The 21,298-nt window shown below is 42.2% G+C and overlaps 1 protein-coding gene across 2 annotated transcripts in view; it reads right to left on the bottom strand.

Annotated features, from left to right (window-relative positions):
• The window catches only part of RSPRY1 (ring finger and SPRY domain containing 1), a 43,133-nt gene that overhangs the window by 5,724 nt on the left and 16,111 nt on the right, over positions 1-21,298 (bottom strand). For both annotated transcript variants that reach the window (XM_008702605.2, XM_008702604.2), the window contains exons 3-13: positions 20,209-20,261; positions 19,410-19,522; positions 18,233-18,359; positions 17,328-17,386; positions 15,387-15,453; positions 14,847-14,978; positions 13,845-13,960; positions 12,570-12,713; positions 7,081-7,192; positions 4,762-4,864; positions 4,209-4,361 (exon numbers count right to left, since the gene is read on the bottom strand). In XM_008702605.2, the coding sequence (XP_008700827.1) occupies positions 4,209-4,361; positions 4,762-4,864; positions 7,081-7,192; positions 12,570-12,713; positions 13,845-13,960; positions 14,847-14,978; positions 15,387-15,453; positions 17,328-17,386; positions 18,233-18,359; positions 19,410-19,522; positions 20,209-20,261 (1,179 nt within the window). The remainder of the gene's footprint in view (positions 1-4,208; positions 4,362-4,761; positions 4,865-7,080; positions 7,193-12,569; positions 12,714-13,844; positions 13,961-14,846; positions 14,979-15,386; positions 15,454-17,327; positions 17,387-18,232; positions 18,360-19,409; positions 19,523-20,208; positions 20,262-21,298) is intronic.

Below are 21,298 nucleotides of genomic sequence, written 5' to 3'. Positions count from 1 at the left end.
GTGAAGAGAGGACTAAAAACATATCCCTTCCTTCAGAGAGCTTACACTCCAGTGAAGGGAGACTAGAAAGAAAGTAGGTGAAAAAGTAAAATATATAGAATTTTAAGTGCTGATGAGCAGCATGAAGAAAAAGAAAGCGGGGAGAAGGATAAGGTAGTATGTACATGAGAAGCAGGGAAATACCATTTTAACTATGGCAGCCACAGAAGGTGACTTTTAAGACATGAAGGGTGTGAGGGAATGAGACCGGTGGATATCTGGAGAGACAGCATTTGTGATATTATTACTTACAATAATTATATATTTGGTCTTCATCTGGGTTCCTGACACAGAGGTCCTAAAACCCTGGAAATTCCTAAGAGATTAGAGCAATACAGGTCTTTTGTTCTGTTAATTAGACAATTTAAGAGACGACCCTAGTTAACCTAAGTTTTGGGCTGGTTGTCAGGGGAACCAACTTTGTAATTAGTGGGTTGGAATTTTCACTCCTCCCCCCACCTCCCAGGAGGGCAGAGGGGCTGGAGATAGAGTTCAATCACTAATGACCAACGTTCTCATCAATAACGCCTTTGTAATGAAGCCACCATAAAAACCCAAAAGGAGAGGGTTTGAAAATCTTCAGGGCTGGTGAACACATGGAGGTTTCAGGAGAGTGGTGCATTCACTGAGCATGGGGGCTCCTGGCCCCTTCCCACATGCCTTGCCCTCTGCATCGCTTCAATCTGTTCCTGTATTATATACTTTTATTAGGAAAATAGTTTACTTACTAGTTTACAAGTTCTGTGAGCCACTATAGCAAATTAATCAAACCTGATGAAGGGATCATGGGAACCTCCAATTTAAATTTATTTATTTATTTATTTATTTATTTATTTATTTATTTGACAGAAAGACAGCAAGAGAGGGAACACAAGCAGGGGGAGTGGGAGAGGGAGAAGCAGGCTTCCTGCTGAGCAGGGAGCCCAATGCGGGGGTCCATCCTAGGACCCTGAGACCATGATCTGAGCCGAAGGCAGATGCTTAACAACTGAGCCGCCCAGGTGCCCAGGGAACCTCCAATTTAGAGCCAGTCAGAACACTAAAAATCAGGACTGACATCTGGCATCTAAAGTGGGGGTAGAGGGCAGCCTTGTAGGATTGAGCCCTTAACCTGTGGGATGTGACACTATCTCCAGGCAGACAGTGTCAGAATTAAGCTAATTGCTTGGTGGTGTTGGAAAACACACACTGGCCCATTCTAGCAGCAAGAATAGCAAGTGCAAAGGCCCTGAGGCTATAATAGATCTGTTATGTTTCAGAAGCAGCAAGAAGGCCAGGGTGGTTGAATAAGCAGCATGAACAAATGGGAGAGGATAGGAGATAAAAATCGGAGAGGTAATAAAGGAGAGGACAGGACAAATTGTGTACGGCCTACTAGGTCACTGTAAGGATTTAAACTTTCACCTTAAGTGAAATGAGTAGCCACTAGAGTCTTTTGAGCGGGGAAGGGCAGATCTAATCTGATTTACGCTGTAACAAAATCATTCTGAAGGCTGTGTTGAATGGACTGAAGGGGGTCCAGGCAGGAACAGGAAACCAGCGAAAGGGCAGGGCAAAAATAATCCAGGTGGGAAATAATGGCAGCTTGGATGATGGTGGCAGCAGTGAGAGTGATAAGCAGTAGATGGATTTGGGATATATTGTGAAGGCACAGCCCCCAGGGTGTGCTGAGGGATAGGATGTAGGAATAGCAGAAAGTAAGGTGTCAAAGATACTCTGGGATTCTAGCCAGGGAATCTGGAATGATAATGGAGTTTTTAACAGATGAAGGAAGCCTGCAGTTTTCCTATAGTCCTGGCTGTGTGTGGATGGCTACTGTTGCTGAGAGGTGGGGATATGGTGCTTCACTGTACTATTCTTGTTTTCTTTTGTGTGTATTTGAAGTTTCTCATAATAAAGGTTAAGAAGGGGAAAAAATGAATGAATGAATGAATGAATGAATGAAGAATTAGAGACAGAGGGTATATACAATATAGAACAATTTACAAAATCCCAGATAGTCACAGGGCCATAATCTCCTACCATGACGCCAGGAAGGAATATATTCCAATGAGTAAACAAATACAAGCTGAACAGAAGCTTCTGAAACACAGCCTGGAAATACTAATGGCATAGAAAATGGTTTCAGGCACATCCTCGCCTAACGTCACAACCTGTAATGAGGTGCAACTGGAATGTTAAAGGGGTGCAAAGTAGCAGCAGCAGTTTTTGTGGCCTGGAGGAGGCCACTCACTTAGCCTCCACCGACTCCCATGTTGGTGTCACTGTCAGAGCAGGTGCAACCTAAGCTCGCCCCCAGCTGTCACACCGCTGTCATTCGGGGCAGCCTGCACCTGGGGGCCAAGCTGACAGGGAACTAAGAAACTATGTAGAAGCTGCCCATAAGATTAGGAGACTTTTTAACAGGTGACACCTATTGCCATCTGACTTTTGCAAAGTTTAATTTGCAGGGGCAGTTCCCTAACTGCTGGAGCAGTGTGATTTGAGGCTGGCCTCCAGTGGAACTCCTGGGGCCTGTCCTTCCCTTTCAGGGTGTATGTCACAGGCTGATTGCTGGGCTACATCCAAGAAGACAGGCTAAGCAATTAAGGAATGAGGTATGACACATGAACGACGTATTCAGACAATCACCAAGAGGAATTTAAAGTTCAGAATGCCTGTCAGGCACCAAGACAAATTGAAGGGAAGTTCTAGGAATGACCCTCAAGTCCCTGAGCTGGTATGTAAGTGGCCCTTCTGTTCCTGTGATATTACGAAGGGTCTGCTGTAGCACGCAGTGTCAGCCATGTGACATTTTCTGGTTCATCTGGAAACTGCTGAGCTGCTTTTCAGCCTTGAGACACCGAGTCCAAGGGGAAGCACAGCCCAAAAGGGCTGTTCACAGACCTGATTTTTCAGACAAAACAGGAGTGAGGATTACAACGTTTGTTACAGATACCTTCAGGGGCATGACAGCCCAACCCTGGCTACACCGTGGCCAGTGTGATCTCCTTGATTGTGAGAGAATCTCTGTCATTGATACAACACGTGTGGCATTAGTAGCAGGAATGCCCTTCCTCCCATAGGCCCAGAAAGCTGCTCTGTTAAAAAATGATAACCTTTGGCTCATATCATGAAACAAGTTTCAAGTTGAGGTCATTACCAGGAAGCAGCTGGAGTTTTTCCCAGCTTAAGGAACAGATTATGTTCATCTCATAAGGGAGAAAAGCAGGTATTCATCCAAGGAGATAATTAATGCCGATCACAGTTTCTGGTAAAGAAGGGCTGTGAAATTTTATCCAAGATGGCATTCACTGTCCTAAGGGCTGCCAAACAGTACTGGCATCTTTACCACACGGGTAAACCCAACAAGAAATATGTTTCATTAAATCCCAAAGTTAAAAGCACATCTGTTAAAAGATGTACTTGACTTCCTAATATTTAGGATTTTTCACTGACATTCAGGTAGAGTTAGAGGGGCTTTTTTGTGTATGTGCATGTGTTATATTGTCTGGTTTTTATACCGATGTCATTTAGTTCATAAAAATTATTTGGAAGTGCTCTTTCTAGGTTCTGTAATTTTTTTTTTTTTGGGTGCAAAAAGATGGTTTTATTAAAGCATGGAGACAGGACCCGTAGGGCAGAAAGAGCTGCTGGACATACCAGGACTGTGAGAAGCAACTGATTATGTAACTTATTTTTTTAAAAATTCATTTCTTTGAGAGAGCCGGAGCACAGAGGGAGTGAGAGGGAGAAGCAGGCTCCCCACTGAGCAGGGAGCCCGACATGGGGGCTAGATCCCAGGACCCTAAGATGATGACCTGAGCTGAAGGCAGACGCTTAACCGACTGACCCACCCAGGCGCCCCAAAGGTTCTGTAACATTTTAAATAGTAATGAAATTGTCTGTTACTTAATAATTTCGTGGAAATCTGTGAAATCACCTGGATCTGGTGTTTTTTGGGGACATATCTCTTACTTTGTTTCAGTTAATTTTGTAATAATAACTGGCTTGTTTATATCTCTTCCGAGATCTCTTTGAGTAATTTTTATTTCCTAGGTCATCCATTTTACTCAGGTTTTCAAATTACTTATAAAAAGCTAAAAAAAAAGTCTCTGAAGGAACTGCTGTTTTCAGCTTCTCATGAGATGGATGTGGAAGTCTGCAGACAGCCTAAGCAGATTTCTTACCTTGGCAAAATGATTTTCTCTTCAGCTGTGAGGAAGGCGTAGTCATTAAAAGTGCTAAATTTCATAGATGGTGGATATTTGAACGGTTTTGCTCCAAAATTGAACTCACATTGTTGATATGACATGAAACTAGCTGCAGCAAAAAATCCAGATCTACAAATAAAAACGAGGACAGAGGTCAAGGGAATTCATGAAAAAAAAAAAAAAAAAAAGAGGAATTCATGAAAAAAAAGAAAAAAAAAAAAAAAAAAAAGAGGAATTCATGAAAATAAAGTAAAGCCATACACAAAGTGGTTTTCAGATGTAATACCCTAGCAGAAAGGAAGGGTGATAGATTCTGTTTACTAACCTAGATAGGACTGTGACCCTGATAATATCCTGCCCTCATCTTCCTATATCAAACTTGGGACAGTTGTATGATCAAATGGGCCCTCAATGACTCGAAATAAAATGATTTCTCATCACACCTGACCACATAAATGGACAGTCTTTTTCTGGAGAAAAGTTAATTTCATGAATCTACTCACATTTTTGACTGAGGAAAGCTACTTACACAGTAGATGAAAAGACTTGCTTCTCAGGAGGCAGCTGGTTGCCATTTAAAAAGAAGATCATTTGCTTTTCATTCAAGTCTAACAGAAATCCTACTGTGTCTCCTAGAGGATAAAGTGGAACATTGTTAGGGTAAGGGTGTGTACTACTGCCAGGGTTCTGCTCAGTGTCTCAAGGGTTAAATACGTCACTGTATTAAATCTCCATCTGTAGCTATGTATTAACACATTCATCTTCCTTGCTTCTTCCACAGCTGATCTAATATTTTAATGTACCATTAAGAAAATGCTGCCAATTAATCTATGACAAGCCATCAATTTTAAGCATTCCAATTTCAAAGATGTTAAAATGTGGGAAAATGTGCATTTTGGGATCAGTGAAATATGGCAAGGTCAAAATCCTGTACTTCCTCACCTCTCTGGTGAGTTACAACTCCCAGAGATAACAACTGCCCAAAAGCATGTTTAAAAAAAAAAATCATCTTCACTCAAAGTTTTTGCCTTTTATTATAATAAAAAATATTTTATTTATTTATTTGACAGAAAGAGAGCAAACAAACGGGGGAGTGGCAAGCAGAGGGAGAGGGAGAAGCAGGCTCCCTGCTGAGCAGGGAGCCTGATGTGGGGCTCGATCCCAGGACTCTGGGATCATGACCTGAGCTGAAGGCAGACACTTAACCGACTGAGCCACCCAAGGGGCCTCAAGTTTTTGCCTTTTCAACTGTCAAAGATAAGCACATGAAATTATACAGTGATGACAAGGAATATGGATACTCGAAGCTGGTGAAGGAGAATCTGCCGATAGATGGCAAAAGTTGTGAAGTCCTGTATCCCCAAGGCTAGAGAAGTTTCCCTTCCAGGGGTTTATCCTGAGAAAACCAGAATGGTTTATATTATTTTTTTAATCATAATTTTAAAAAGCAAAAATGTAACTCTCCAACCTCTTGGGGCATTGGCTGATATAGTTTAATGATATAATGGGCTACTGAAAAAGCCATTAAAAATAATGTTATTTTGGGGCACCTGGGTGGCTCAACTGAGTTAATTAAGTGGAGCCATCCCCTCACAGCAGTGTTCAGATTCCTGTTTTCTTAGCATGCCTGAAAATTCAGTTGACATCTATGATGCTGATCAGGGCAGGAAACCGAGAGTGAGAGAGTGAGAAAGCAAGAGAGATGCTTAGAGAAGGAGCTGGGTTCTCTCTCCTCTATGTTGTTCAAAGCCGGGAGTAATATCTTTCCAGAGGTTCCATTCCCTACCATGTGGCTCTACATCTTCAAAACGAAGTGGGGCCCCCAGAAGGCTCCCCCAAAATACCATCCTCAAGTGCAGTGCTGCCATAGCGGGGGGGCCCTGTTTTCACTGTATTTAGTGGGGGGTAAAAAGACTCAATAATCAAAACCCTTTAACAAACTTTGCTCCTTGAATCTTTCCTTAATAAATGTGTTCATGGGTCTAAGGCCTTGGACGGAATGGGGCAAAAGAGATAAGTTAAGTTGATAAGATATATTCCTGCTAAAATCCTAGAGCCATGATTGAGAGTCCTGGCAGCATGTGTCCCCTGTAGCATCGCAAGCTTGATTTCTGGAGAATGGAAGCTGGGCAGGTATGTTGGAGGCTGAAAGTGGTCCTTACGAGCTGCTCTAGAGGAGAACAGAATGTGGCCACTGAAGAGTGCCTATTCCTATCTGGTCTTTGAAAACCTCACTTTACAGGCATTACAATATCAGCGTCCTCAGTATCTCCCTGGATGCTCTGATTCGAAGCATGTACCCAGAGGGGCACTTGGCTGGCTCAGTCCGTGAACGTGCTACTCTTGATCTCAGGGTTTGAGTTTGAGGAAACTAGAATTCATATTTCTCTCTCTCTTTATTTAAAAATTTTATTTATTTGAGAGAGAGAGAGAGTTAGCGAGCACGAGCAGGGGAGGAGGTGGCAGAGAGAGAAGCACACTTCCAGTCTAGCAGGGAGCCTGATGCGGAGCTCAATCCCAGGACTCTGGGACCTTGACCTAAACCGAAGGCAGATGCTTAACCGACTAAGCCACCCAGGAGCCCCAAATTCATATTAATCTTATAATTTCCCCCACTAAATTAAGAATTTTATAATCTGAAATGATTTTGCTAAAGGAAGGGCCCCACCAGAGATGAACTTATCAGGAGAATACTGTTCACAGCATGACAGGGAATACAAAGGCTCATATCCCTTTTCACATTTATCTTCTTTCATTAAAATACTTTAAGGCCTAACATAATAGATGCCTCATCATAACCAGATGTCTTAACCTAGTTGATAAATTCATGACAGAAAGGAACGAATACCTTCTTTCCAGCACGGGTGTAGGTGAGGCTTACTTCTGGCATTGTACCAAATCAGCTGCCGGCAGCCATCGTATGCACAGGAGTATTCGTCATCCCCAATGCCGTAGCCTTCCTGGAGGGAGACAGGGCCCAGAAGGTTAGCAAGCTCCTCCTGCTGTGTTCTGGGAAAAGACGGTGCGTCTTTTTTAACCACCAAGCTGGTGGCTGGAATTCAGAGCTTTTTATTTTTATTTATTTATTTTTTAAAAGATTTTATTTATTCATTAGACAGAGAGAGAGACAGCCAGCGAGAGAGGGAACACAAGCAGGGGGAGTGGGAGAGGAAGAAGCAGGCTCCCAGCGGAGGAGCCTGATGTGGGGCTCGATCCCAGAATGCCGGGATCACGCCCTGAGCCGAAGGCAGACGCTTAACGACTGAGCTACCCAGGCGCCCCCAAAGCTTTTTAGATGAAGGAAGCCTATGGTTTTTGGAAGATACCAAAATTCTGACCTCAAGGCCTGGTTCTCTGTGACTAGATAATGACTTCACCAACAGATATCTCCCAAGTTTCACACGTGTTAGTTCACTGAATCCTCACTAACCACTTTGAGGCTGGTGGCATTATACCCCACTTTAAGAGGAAATAAAGGCTCTGAGAGGTCAACCATGTTGCCCAAGGACAAATCATTACTCAGGAAGTCAAGTCTGGAGGCTAGAATCTTCTGATTCCAAGACTGGTGTGCTTTCCACTTCATTGCAGTTGGGCAAACATCTTTCTTGCATGTAGTAGACTTCACAAAAACCACATGCTCAGAAATTTCAAAACTGGAGACGAGAGAAAGGTTATAGTGGGCAATCAGCTAATAGCTATTCTGAGCTATTGGGCTCAGCTATCTGGGCTCAACTGGAGCATCAGATAGGTTCTTGGCAGCTTCTTTTATTACTTACTGCCTTTTAATTATTTTACAGTTATTTTATTGTTAAGAGGGTGGATGGGATCTTAAGAAATTATTTTAAGTGCTTTTTTCCCCCCCAAAGATTTTATTAATTTGAGAGAGAGTGAGCGAGAGCGAGCACAAGCCAGGGGAGAGGCAGAAGGGAGAAGCAGTCTCCCCACTGAGCAAGGAGCCTGACATGGGGCTCGATCCCAGGACTCTGGGATCATGACCTGAGCCGAAGGCAGATGCTTAACCAACTGAGCCACCAGGTGCCCCTATTTTAAGTGCTTATGAAAAAACAGAACAGAGAAAGCATGCAGATCAGACAACTGCCATCTTTAACGGTCAATGGTGAAAGATTCGTAGTAGAGAGAAGTACTGAAAATGTGGGCCAAATCCAAGGAAGATCTCAGCTCTTGGTGATGGTCTGCCTGTCCTATGGGGATAAACAATGCAGTGAGGAGATCGAATCCACCTTTTTTTTTTCTTTTTTTAAGTGGGCTCTGTGCCCAACGTGGGGCTTGAACTTATGACTCTGAGATCAAGAGTTGCATGCTTTATCAGCTGAACCAGCCAGATGCCCCAGTGAGGAGATCAATTGGAGAGAAAGCTCAAACATATTCCTTGACTACTTGAGACTACAATATACTGAATTCTGATGAGTGTTCTCCAAAGTGAGGCTTCTGAACTAGCTGTTCTGAATGCACTATTCAGACTATCCAAGAGTTAAATGAACTTGCATTTACTTGTCTTTAGGCAGAGAAGAAATTCATCAGCCTAATAGAAAGAACACCTTGTGCTCGCCTCCTTTCAAAGCCTGAACAAGTAAAAAACTTATTTTTTATTTTATGGCTGTTGGGCATAGGCAATAAGGCAAGCAATTCTTGTCTACCCTCACTTTCTAATGTTCTACAAAGTCCTCGATGGAACAATTGAAAGAAATTCCTAGAAGATTCCTAGCCACAGGAGTTGGTTAAAAGCAATGTCTTCCATGCCTGGAAGAATTTCACAGCAGAGCGGCATTGTGGGACAAAGGTGGAACTCTAATAATTTCAACCACAGATCAACTCTACAGGCTAAGACGTAGGTGCTTCTGCCGCAGAGATGCACTTTAAAAACTCCTTTGAGCTGACATCTCAGAGAGAATCTGGATGTACCCTCTGTCAACCTGAAAACACTCCCAGCAGGTCTAACTATGGTTCCCCTGGCTGAGACAGCTAAATGAGGCGACAGGGTAGCTCGCTTAGTACCTGGAGTGACCGTTTTGATCTACTTATTTACAGTCGTGTATATTTTAGAAATGGAAACATTACTAAAAACAAAGTTTTATCCATTACTTGTCATTCAGGAAATATTTTGAATTCTTTCCCATGTGATGAATGCCATCCTTTTTTCTGCTGTCTAGCATCCTAACCCCTTCCGGTTTTAGGGAATATAATGAAGATACAGTGTCCTGCCTCCTGCTCTGGAAGTGGAGGGGTAGGATGTAGGCTTGGCCAACCGGACCCTTCCAGCAGACACCCAGGGTGGTGTGAGTGACCCCACATGGAGGGGATGCCAGAAGTGTTAGCATCCTGGCCCCTAAAACACTGGCTTTTGTACTTCTTGTCTCTTGACTCTCTGATGTCACCTGTGCCTACTTGTTCCCAAGCCCCTCAACAGTCTGGGAGTTCCTAACAGGCTTCCAAGTTATTCCCCTTTTCTGTTTAAGACAGCAGAGTTATTTTCTCCAAGGCAAGAGGCTACAAGAGGGGAAGGAGCATGGGTTATCTTGACCAGGGTTTGGATTCTTCTCCTGCACTTGGAGGCTACGTGACAATGGGCAAGTTTGTAAATTAATTTGTTTGAACCTTATTCTCATCTTTATTTTTTTTTTTTAAGATTTTATTTATTTGACAGAGAGAGAGAGCGAGCAAGTAGGGGGAGCAGCAGGCAGAGGGAGAAGGAGAAGCAGGCTCCTCGCTGAGGAGGGAAACCCGATGTGCTGCTCGATCCCAGGTCCCTGGGATCATGACCTGAGCTGAAGGCAGACGCTTAACCAAATGAGCCACCAAGGTGCCCCACGAACCTTATTCTCCTCATCTTTATTTTATTTTATTTTTTTAAAGATTTTATTTATTTATTTGACAGAGATAGAGACAACCAGCGAGAGAGGGAACACAAGCAGGGGGAGTGGGAGAGGAAAAAGCAGGCTCATAGCGGAGGAGCCTGATGTGGGGCTCACGCCCTGAGCCGAAGGCAGACGCTTAACCGCTGTGCCACCCAGGTGCCCCTCTCCTCATCTTTAAATGGGGGACCAATACCTTCCCAAATTCTCGAGAAGATTAGAGACAGTATGTGAAAGCCCTGTCACATGGTAGATGCTCATGAAAAGGCAAAAGATGTTTCAGATAACTCAAAATGCACCCTTAAAGATTTGCTCCACCCAAACCTCCATAAAAACACACAACACAAGACAAACTACTCTGTAGATGACCTGAACAAGGACTATCCTTAAGTTTCTCATTTTAATGCTCTATCTCTGAGCCCAACACTTTGATCATCCTTTTAAAACCAAAGCCCAAGCAGTAAGAGTTAAAACAAGAGGCACTGTGGATAGACTTCATGTTTTCAAGAAACTGGGTGTATCTAGGGATAAAACCACACCCTGTCTATATAGGCAAAAAGATTCAGAATTACCAGAACAATGTCCATTTGAAACAAAGTTTTAAGTTTGGCAACATGATTAAAATCCTACATTTGGGAAAGGAGGTATCAGACTTCACTGATTTCTAACAGGGAATCAACCAGTACTTGGATCAGTGAAAAAATGTTTTTTGTTTTTTTTAAAGAAAGAAACTGAAAGTATATTAAAACAATTTAGAGGATAAGAAAACAGCATTTTAAGCCTCTTAATTTGAGCCAAAGTTTTTGCAACTATTGGGAGAAATCAGTTTAATCCACCAGATAAAATGATCTAGTTTCACTGGTCATTAACAAAAATATTTACAACATTCAGAATCAGATATACTACACCTAGATCTGCGGTGTGTTTGCTGCCAAATGAAGAGAAACACATGCCAAATCGAAGCTTCCCCCCTAAAGGAATCCATCTTTCTTCTAGTTCTGGAACAATTGTTTATATCCAAAGAGAAGACTAGCTAATTCTCTGGGATTCTTCCCATTTTCACATGGGAAGAAAACAACTACTGTAGAACAGGAAGGAGACTGAATTCTAGTCTGAGATTCTTTAGGTCCTTCTTTCAGTCTCAGTTTTGTCATCTGGGAAATGGAAATTATGACAGTAAAAACTGTGGTGGGAATCAGACGATTGGCTCTAAAATGACAGTGCTCTGGAAATGAAACCTTTCCCCCCCGCAAGTCCTAAAAAAACTGTCTTCAGGACATCCTTTGGGGCAGGCTGTCAGGGTAACTGATACGAACTGCTTTAAATCAGGGCCCAAGGTGAGAACTGAGAGACTACTGGAATTGTTCTCCAGACCCATGTAGTTCTGACTTCATGGTGCGACAATCAAGCCCCACGCTTCCAGGATTTAATTAAGGCCCAGTCAGTGAGGAGGCCCTTCATCAGGGAAAGTTCCCAACAAAAGCAAGCGCAGACTGGGGTCTAGTTTTCTATCCTGGACAAGAATCTGACCTCTCTACTGGCCCTCTTCCTCCAATTGTCTCTCCAGCAAGGAGTTTATTAGCAAAAGGTATGCAAAATTCCAAGATGCTATACAACCTTGCTGAAAGGGCCCCTTCCAAAACTATGCTTCTGGCAGGCAAGCTCAGTTTGGTTCACTTCTAAAACCCATCCTAGGACCTTACATATGGGAGACTATTGTTTAGATTAACAAAATAATCCAAGGGGTTTTCCCAGTTCAAAGGGTAAAAATCCTATGTCCATAAAAGATTCCAGATCGAAACCGAATTAATTCCAAACAGCTTAAAATTGGAATAACACAAGAAATCTGTTCAGGGTGGGCATTAGAATGGTATAAATTGGCAAGAAATCAATATCTATAGGAAAGGGAGGAACCCCAGCCTCTGACACGCAAATAGTGGCAGCTGAATCCTGCTTCTTCTAGCGGGTTTCATCTTCCCTCTTTACATGACGGCTTTCTATAACAAAAGATAAATGCTAAATATCGAAAACAAATGTGCCTACTAGTTACAAAGTAAAAGTCAAATAAAAGAAGTCAAGCCAACATTTAGTATTTTATGAAAGGAAGAGAATTCCTACAAAGTTCTTATAGCTTAAATGCAAGGTAAAAGTCATCACAGGTTCCAATAAAAAACTGAGCCAGAAATGTGGCTGGGGCCCGAGGAGAGCCTACAAAGACAAAGGACACACCCAACCTCTAGGTGCAAATTTAAAACTCGAGGGGGGAAAAAACCCCCGAGGGGCAATTTCCCTTGTTTTCCTATTCCTGAACCGGGTTAGCAAACCCCTGTGGGGGATCTGGCAGCATGTGGTTCAGCCCAAGAAATGATCATCGTGCAAACCTATCTGGAAAATCCGTGTCCTCCACCCCACTCGCCAAAAAACTGCTGTTGTCCCCATTTACACCATTTGCTAGGGTACTCACATGATTGAGAAATTTGCTGTCTCGTGTGGCCCAGCCAATCTGCATGACACCAGAAGTGATCACGGTGACTTCATAGTACCACACCCCGGCATCCACGCAAAAGGTGCAACGCACGCTTTCAAAAGAGGAGGCATCGCAGCGAGCCTGGCAAAACCAAAGTATGCGATAGCCCACCATCAATGCCTGAGGACTGCGGAAGTTAAGTGACTGCCCAAAGGTGGAGTGTCTTTCCTTATTAAAGCTTCTGGTGGATGGTCATTTCCTTCTCCGTGCACCCTCAGGGACCCAAGGTGCAGAACAGAATGAAGCACGCTCTCTTTTATAGTTTTATTCCTAGGGAGTTCTAACAGGGTTGGAAGTCCTCAAAGATGGCTGCAGGAAGCATTAACGAGGCTTCTTTTTGAAGTATTTACAGAGCTTTACCGTCCCGGTAGGATCTTTACGAATGCATCAACGTGGCCTTAACCTGCACTTGTTAGAATGCAGAGAGAGGAGGACACTGAAGGGTATAGACGGGGTACCTAAAAATAATTGAAAGCAGAAAACTACAGCAGCATTTGGCAATAATGTAAGATCAAAGAGCTGTCCGCAGCCATTCTTCAAACAGCTCTTTCATCTTGACGTGTCTGGTGCCTGACGGTGCCTTCCTGTACATAAGCAGCTTTCATCAACCTGCACCACAAAATCAGCAGCATTTCCAGTGTACAGAGAGGAGGGGAAGCACTAGACAGAATATAATTGGTGATGCAGGGATTCAAAAAGGAAGGGCCTCTTTTAGAAACTCCAGTCTTCGTACCTTTTGCTGAATGAAGTGGCAGAGATTGAAAACAGAATTGAAATCAGATTGTCTATACAGAACAAACTGAGGGTTGCCAGAGGGGAGGTGGGGGGATGGATTAAATGGGTGATGGGGATTACAGAGGGCACTGGTTGTGATGAGCACCGGTGTTGTACAGAAGTGATGAATCACTAAATTCTACACCTGAAACTAGTATTATACTGTGTTAACTAGAATTTAAATAAAAATTTGAAACTACAAAAAAAAACAAATCGTCAAATATTACAATGCTTACTATGTGTATGGCACCATGTGGGATATAAAGGAGTAAATAATATCCCAAACACCCTTTCCCTGCCACTTCTACCTCTAACCACTCTTGGAATAGGACATAAATTTCCATCTATTCTGCAAGAAATGGCTCTTTGTTCAGAACCAGGGTGTGAAAATGAGAACAAGATTTCCCCCCCCACATGTTCCACCCATGAAAGCTTTACCTCCAAGCCATGAGGTGAGATCTTCAGGTACTCGCTGACATCGTTGCTATTCAGCATGGCCCTAATGCTATTCAAGTCCACTTTCTCATAGGTCAGCTGCCTACTGTCCTTTAAAACTGCAAAAGAAAAAGTGGTCATGTTTCTAAGGCAGGCTGTTGTGGGAAAAAAGCTAGTGTCATCGCTGGCTGCCATTCTAGTTAAGAAGTGGAGGTGCTCCGAAATGGCAGAATAGGTAGGGAGACTTAAAACCCTGCCTTTCTGCTGCACTACCATACGAGGGTCAATCAAGCAAAAGCTGGGACAAGCTAGGACGGCACCGCTAGGTTTATGCTTCTGTTCCCTATATTTGTTATTATGCATGCAACAAAATCCAAATTATACTTTTTCAGAACGATTCTTTCACTGGCACCACACAGGCTGTGCACAAAGCAGCTGTCCACAATGCTGGGGGAAGAGGAGGGGTACACACATCCAGCCATGTCTGAGCCCAGTGCTAACTATGGGAGGGCAGTTTTAGTTCTAGCAGTCCTTGGAGAAAAAGAAAAGCCAGGAGCAGCCCTCTTGGCATAGGTAAGGTGTGTCTTGAGTTTTGAAGAGCCACGTTAGGATAAGGAGAAGAGTAAAGAGAGGGAACTCCAAGTGAGGGAAAGGCCTAGAGAGGTCAGGATGACTGGGGCCTGCTTGCAGGATAGTGAGGACACAGTTTGTGTAGGGAAGAGGTGACTGGACACTGCCATCTCATTAACAGCCAGGATGCAGCAGGAAGTAGGATACCAGTAAAAGTTTCTGAACAGGAGAATGCTGAAATTAGAAGTATGCCATATAATTCTTGTCTGGAGGGTCCCTAGAATACTTTCTGCTACAGTATGGCCAACCTACAGTAGAGGCCCTTTGAAGGAAAGCGTCACACTCACTATTACAAAATGAAGAACAGTGATCCTATATAAGAAATGGGTTTGGACACGGAAGCAGGCATTTTAATAAAGGACAACACCTACTTACAGAGATTGTCTAAGCTCCACTGGGCACAGAAACCGACTTGACGCTTCAGATAATCAGGATCATCAGCCCAGGACTCCAATGTGATGAGTCGGTCACTAATACTGGATTCAGAGATAGTCAATTTATTTTCACCTGTTTGGGAAGACAGACACCTTGAATCAACCACGAAAGAGTGGGATGATTTGTGGGGCAGGTAAGGGGTGGGAAGGAGTGAGGAGAGGCAATCAGAAAATGTGGAAACTAGAATAATGACATAGCCCAAGAGCCTCAACTATTTTCTGGGAAGTAGCAGTCTCATCACTAACTTTTTAGCTATAAAAAGTGAGTAATCATGGTCACAAGTTTTGATCCTTAGGTGAGAAGACTCTTGGCTTCTGTCCCTGTTACATCTTACTGGCCTTGAGGCATCTACCCAGACAAAAACAGAACATGTGCATGTTTGATGGGGTTCAAAGCATAAGCTCATCCAGTAAGTAAGAAAAATAAGATTTTTAACAACCGATTCAGAAGATCATTAGTGCAAGAAGTCACTATACCTACTTGTCTGTGCAAACTTTTCCAGTGCGATAAGTGCAAAAAGCATGACTGTGGGGTGGGACTGTAACTTCTGAAAGACAACAAAAGATAAAAAAACAAAAAGCAAAAACATCATTCCCCTGCAGAGGCGGCAAGTTAGCAATTTCCTCTTCGTACCCAATATGTGCTAGATTTGTTGGGAGCAGTCAGAAAAGTTTTACTCCGTTAAGTCCTTAATTCTCTGTTTGGTAATATTGTTAGTAACAAGGAACCAAGATAGAGTCTCGTAAAATCTTCTATTATTTTTTGGAAGTCACTGGGTCCATTGATAGATATGTAGATTTCAAAAGTATTCTGTTAAAAGCACTATGTTATTCTACTTAGTAACATTTGTATTAGGGCTTTGTGAAATAAAACCATGCTGATTCTTATATTCATTTAAGCAAGCCAAACAGAAACCTAGAATTGTAGCTAAGAATGACTTTTATTCAAAGCCCTTAAAGGAGCGATTCATCATTACCAAGTTCCAAAATGACAAATGATGAAATGAACAACTAATGGCTTAGTTTTCAATCTGTTCTCTGAAAGGAATTGGCCTTTCAATTTCAAACTCTTCCAGTTACATTTAACTTCCCATCACAGGTGTTCCCATTTAAAGAAAGGTCTTCCTGCTTAATATCCCACCTCACAGCCATCGTTCCCACAGATCTGTTAGGAGCCTGCAAAGGAACTCTAGGACATCAGATGATTCCTACTCACTTCCCTGGGGCTCAAAGGTTCTGCAAAGCTCATTTAACCACCAGCCTGCCTCGCAACAAAGTCTGCTCGGCACTCTGCTTCTTGCCATACTGCTTTCAATCCCTGTCTGGTTTTGCAGGCTCTGAGCTCTCCCCACCAGGCTGCCCAGGTCTGTCCTCCTGTCTCTGAACACTGTCTCCTGATCAGACAATTCTCTGTACTATGCCAGGAGCATGGCCATTCCTATCTCTGAGTTTCTGCTGGTGATGCGTTTGGCCAAGAAACCCATTTTTCCTTCCAGGGAGCACGGACAAATACTAACCTATGATATCACCCAGCTGAGGGCCCAAGTTCATGGGGAAGCCTGTCTCCCAAGGCTCTCTTAGCTCTCACCACCCCTATCTTCCACCCCTCCCCATCACCCTCTTAGAACTCTTATGGCACTTACGTCTGAAGGACGTGATTTGCCCTTAATCACATCCTGTCATAAAACGGAGGCTAAGTGTCTTGTCTGGGTAGTTTTGTTCCCTCAGTTAATCAGGAAGTTTCTTGAGGACAAAAGACTGTAATACTACTTTTGTATCCCCACAGTGCTTGCTTAGCATAGCGGTGTGTGTTTTAAGTACATATCATATAGGTACTGAAAAATAAGGTCTTTCAGATTTTGAGGAAGGCCAGTGCTCACCAGGCCTGCAAAAATAACTTTTACAAATACAGACCAGTCAAGTCTGCAGTCCAGCCGTGTGAGCGCTCTGACAGCACCACCTCAGCAAACCATAACCTTCACAGACAATAGATCAAATACACTATGGCAACAGTTCTAAGAGCAGTAGCCAGGGAGGGAGGGAAGGAGGAGAGATTTATATACACTGGCAATCTGACCTGACAGTTTCCTGGCTTGGAATGCCATGTGATTTTGTTTCCACTGTGGAGGTCCCTACTACCATTTTGGCAGACTCTAAGGACATACACACAAAAGCCAATCATAGCAGCTATCTTATGACTAAATTTAAGACCAGACCAACTTGGCTGCTTTTGCTTGTAATGAATTCCTATCCCACCCTCGTTTTTTTTTTTTTAATATAGGAGGGAATAAACACTCAGGAAACACCTGCAAATAAAATTTATAACTAATTCCATTCTCTGTGCCAGTGGTTAAACTGGCAATTTTAGAAAAATGCACAGTTGCAGATGACTAAGAATAACTGGCTTTGATGCCTTACTTACCAGACACTGTAGCAAATATTCCAGTATTCCTGGGCTAAGTAAGCCTATACTTGCAGGACCTGGACAAACACAACAAACATGAGATATAATGAAATGGGCCATATTCCTTTTCATCAGTAGCTAAGAACAATAAAATAGCCTTTTGAACTGTTTGGCAAGGGACTCTCATGCACACCGCCTTATTTAAGCCTCCAGCTCTGAGGCGGGGAATAGCACTGTTCCCATTTCACAGCTGAGCAACTGAGCCCACAGTGAAGTGACTCATTCCAGTGCACTTGGGGCACACTTGGAAGAACTGGAGCCAGTACCCAGGTGTCCTGATTTTGAATCCGTTGTTTCTTCCACCATACACGGTCTAACTAGCTGAGCGATTCACCTGGATTTCGATGTTAACTTGCCTAAAGTGGGTAATGTTCATAAACAAGTTAAATATCTGCTTCTCTTCTCAGGAACTGCTCCAATTTAAAGTTCCTTTTTCTCTTCCCCAACTTAGTATGTCTCCATTATCTGGCTAAACTTTATGAAGTGTATACATGTACGTTATCTATCATATGCATAAATATATACCTATATAATCTTTACAGAATTTAGCTTTTTATTCTTAATTTTAAAGCAAATAAGTAAAACTTTTTCTTTTAAATGTCTCTCTGAAAATCCAAAGCTAAATTAAATCGCATTCATCTCTTTGACCTTTGAGTAATTTTTTTCCAGTTAGTTCTTGTCCCTCAATTTTTATTTATTTATTTATTTATTTATTTATTTTTTGGTGGTGGTGGTGGGGTGGGGTGAAGGGGGAGGAAGACACTCCTTTCTGGTACAGGTTTGATTAAAGATCTGCAGTGCAGTCTTCCCCTTTATGTCAAACAACTGAGAAGATCTTTCTCGGTAGAGGTTCCCACAGTTACCTGCTAGTTTCTCAGCCAAGCAGCCTAGGACTGCAGATGTGTTCCTGTGTTTGGCAGGATGACCTGAGTCCTGGCAAGCTACTTCTCCATTTAAATTCAGAATTTCAGTCAGTTTTTGGAGTGCGTCCTAAAAACAAAAATGTACAAGTGGATTTGATAAATATATTACTTAGGCTTTTCCCCCCAAGGGAATTACTCGAGCCGAAAGCTACTGCCAGCTATTAAATTAACTCAGAACGAACATAAAGAAATGAAATAACGCACCCAATGATGTCAGTATTGATGGGAAATGTTATTTGATCAACTGGGAAGTTTTCCTACATGAATTATTAGATTCCCCTTCATTCAAAATGTACCAGTTGTATCAAAAATATGTGATATACTCTTGATTCACTAATCACACTAAATCCACTTAAGTGCCAAAATGACTGATAACAACAGGGCCTTAGTGATGTTGAAGTAAAAAGTGACTTTACAGGTTTTCTTCTTCTTTTAAAATCAAGCAAGAGCAAATCTCACCAGAGTTTTTGAGGCAAACTGTACAGAAACCTCTTACGAGCTTAGGCAAAGGTCAGTTCACCAGTGACTAGGCCAAAGGCCTTTCTGTTCTGTCCATGTTTTTCCATGTTGCGCCCAAATGTCTGAGGCTTAAACAAATGAAAGCTGCCCGCATCCAAAATTTGAAAAAAAGTAGTCCATAGAACATATGGACTAAGGCAATGAAAGTTTGATACTTTTGTTCTATATAAGGGAAAATCAAGGTTATGCCAATCTTTAATACGTTTAAGATTCACAAGTGCTTTCAGTATCACAGTTTTTTTCTCTTAATAGAAAACATTAAAGAAAATCTTTTGTAATGAGAAAACTGTTTAGTGGAAGGTAAGGAAATCAGCTCAGCAATTGAACATTCTCTTTCAATTTCAAATACAGATTGCCATTTCAAATGTAAATGCTTTCATTTTTAACATTTTAAACTAAAGCTTTATAATAAGCTATTGATAGAGGATGTAGCACTTCACCAGTAATAAAAGACAAGTTTACATAATGAAGTCAATATTGAATGAAACAGACCCCAAATGTATAAGGAGGAAATGCATTACGTCAAGAGTTCTTTGTGGTTGTTCATCCTGTGTTTAGGCATAGGTGACAGTTTCATAAAAGACAAGTATTAACTTACTTTAGTGGGCAATGGACATTCATCTAGTAACAATGTTATAACAGCTGGTCCCAGTGGATCTTCCAATGGAATAACTCTAATTAAAGACTGGACAACATCCAACCATCCTTCATCTAAGAGCAAATCAAGAAGATTATATGGTGGAGCCACTATTTTAAAAACATGAAAATATAGAACTTATAACACAAAGTGATTTCACAATAAAATAGAAACACTTTTGGCTTTCATCCTGTAACTTTTAAGCAGCTAACAATGGCATGGACATAGTCATTAATTGTGGTCATCATGGTAGAACCAAAGATTCTTAATTTGTAGGAGCCTGGTTTGGAGGCATCTTCATTTGGAGAAAATTGAAGCTATGGTCCTGGGTTCTCAAATTATAATTAAAATAGTTTCAGCATCTTATTTATGACATACGAGTTTACTGAGAAGATTAAGTATCTGAAGCAGTTGGCTCTACTTCAGAAGGACACTTAGGAAATTGAGGGACAAAAAAATTCCTCCCCATTCTGGAAGGGCTATGGTCAAAGATCTATCAAATCCCAACAAAATTTTTCTTTTAATAATTTCAGTGAAATAAAACCAATACTGAGAGGTGCAGCTATATATTCAGGATGCAACATAACAGTGGTTATTAATTATTACCCCTGTACAGGAATTTTCCATACACTAATGGCTTTTTTCATGGTCATGTGTGTTAAGTACTTTTGGAATCTTATTTAAAAAAAAAAAGTGGGCCACATTTCTTCATAATCAATTCATTAGAAAGTATTTTAAGAAATCTTTAAGAAAAGAATACCTGTTTCTGCCATTTCGTGCAATGTAATCATTGAATAGGGAGGTTCCTGATCACTGAAAAACAAATAGTCAAGATATCAAACTTGAAGAACCAAGAAATGACAATTCCAAATAAAAATTCAAACTGAAAGTGGGAGTGGAGAGAGAAAGAAGAAATGAACACGAATGGGTACGGAGAGACGACGGAAGAGACAGCTGCAGCTCCACTCTGTAAGGACCGATACACACCACATGTGCTCATTTCCAAGGCCACCGTCTGTGATGGCCCACAAATAAAATGGGTGGGAGGGCAAAGGAGGGACCACCACTGGCCTGAAGTAAAAGCACAGGACAAAACTGGAGGCCAGGGAACTACTCTCAGCTTTCCTCTAGAGGCCTAATGCCAATGAGATGAGCCAGGGAGGTCAACATCATCTTCCTCCAACTTACCTCAAAGAAACACCAAGAAGGGAGATTACAATCCCAACAGAGGATTTATGGAAGCAAGGGCCTACATAAACATCTTCATTTTTAAGTGTTCTTCTGGGAAATATCACTATTTGCTTGAACTTCATAAAATGGGTGTTAGAAGAAAAAGGAACCAAACTTAAGCGAGGAGCTATTTAATATTCTAGACACTGGGGGCACCCAGGTGACTCAGTTGGTTAAGCATCTGCCTTCGGCTCAGGTCACAATCTCAGGGTCCTAGGATCCAGCCCCACGCTGGGGCTCCTGGCAGAGCAGGGAGTCTGCTTCTCCTTCTCCTCTGCACCTCCCCCTGCTTGTGCTCTCTCTCAAGTAAAAAATTCTTTATTTTTTTAGAAAAGATTTTATTTGTCAGACAGAGCGTGTGCGCACAAACAGGGGGAACAGCAGGCAGAGGGAGAAGCAGGCTCCCCACTGAGCAAGGAGCCTGATGCAGGACTCGATCCAGAACCCTGGGTTCATGACCTGAGCTGAAGGCAGATGTGCTTAACTGACTGAGCCACCCAGGCATCCCATAATTAAGTCTTTAAAAAAAATTCTAGACATTGCTCTAAAATGGCATTATATACCTTAATTCAGTAGGTTTTCAATCTATGATCCCAGGAATCTTAAGGAGGTGCTTTAGG

The sequence above is a fragment of the Ursus maritimus genome, unplaced genomic scaffold (assembly GCF_017311325.1).
Source record: "Ursus maritimus isolate PB19 unplaced genomic scaffold, ASM1731132v1 scaffold_19, whole genome shotgun sequence".
NCBI classification, from domain to species: Eukaryota; Metazoa; Chordata; class Mammalia; order Carnivora; family Ursidae; genus Ursus; species Ursus maritimus.
The sequence above is the reverse complement of the archived record's forward strand: the minus strand, read 5'-3'. Positions and strand labels throughout refer to the sequence as shown.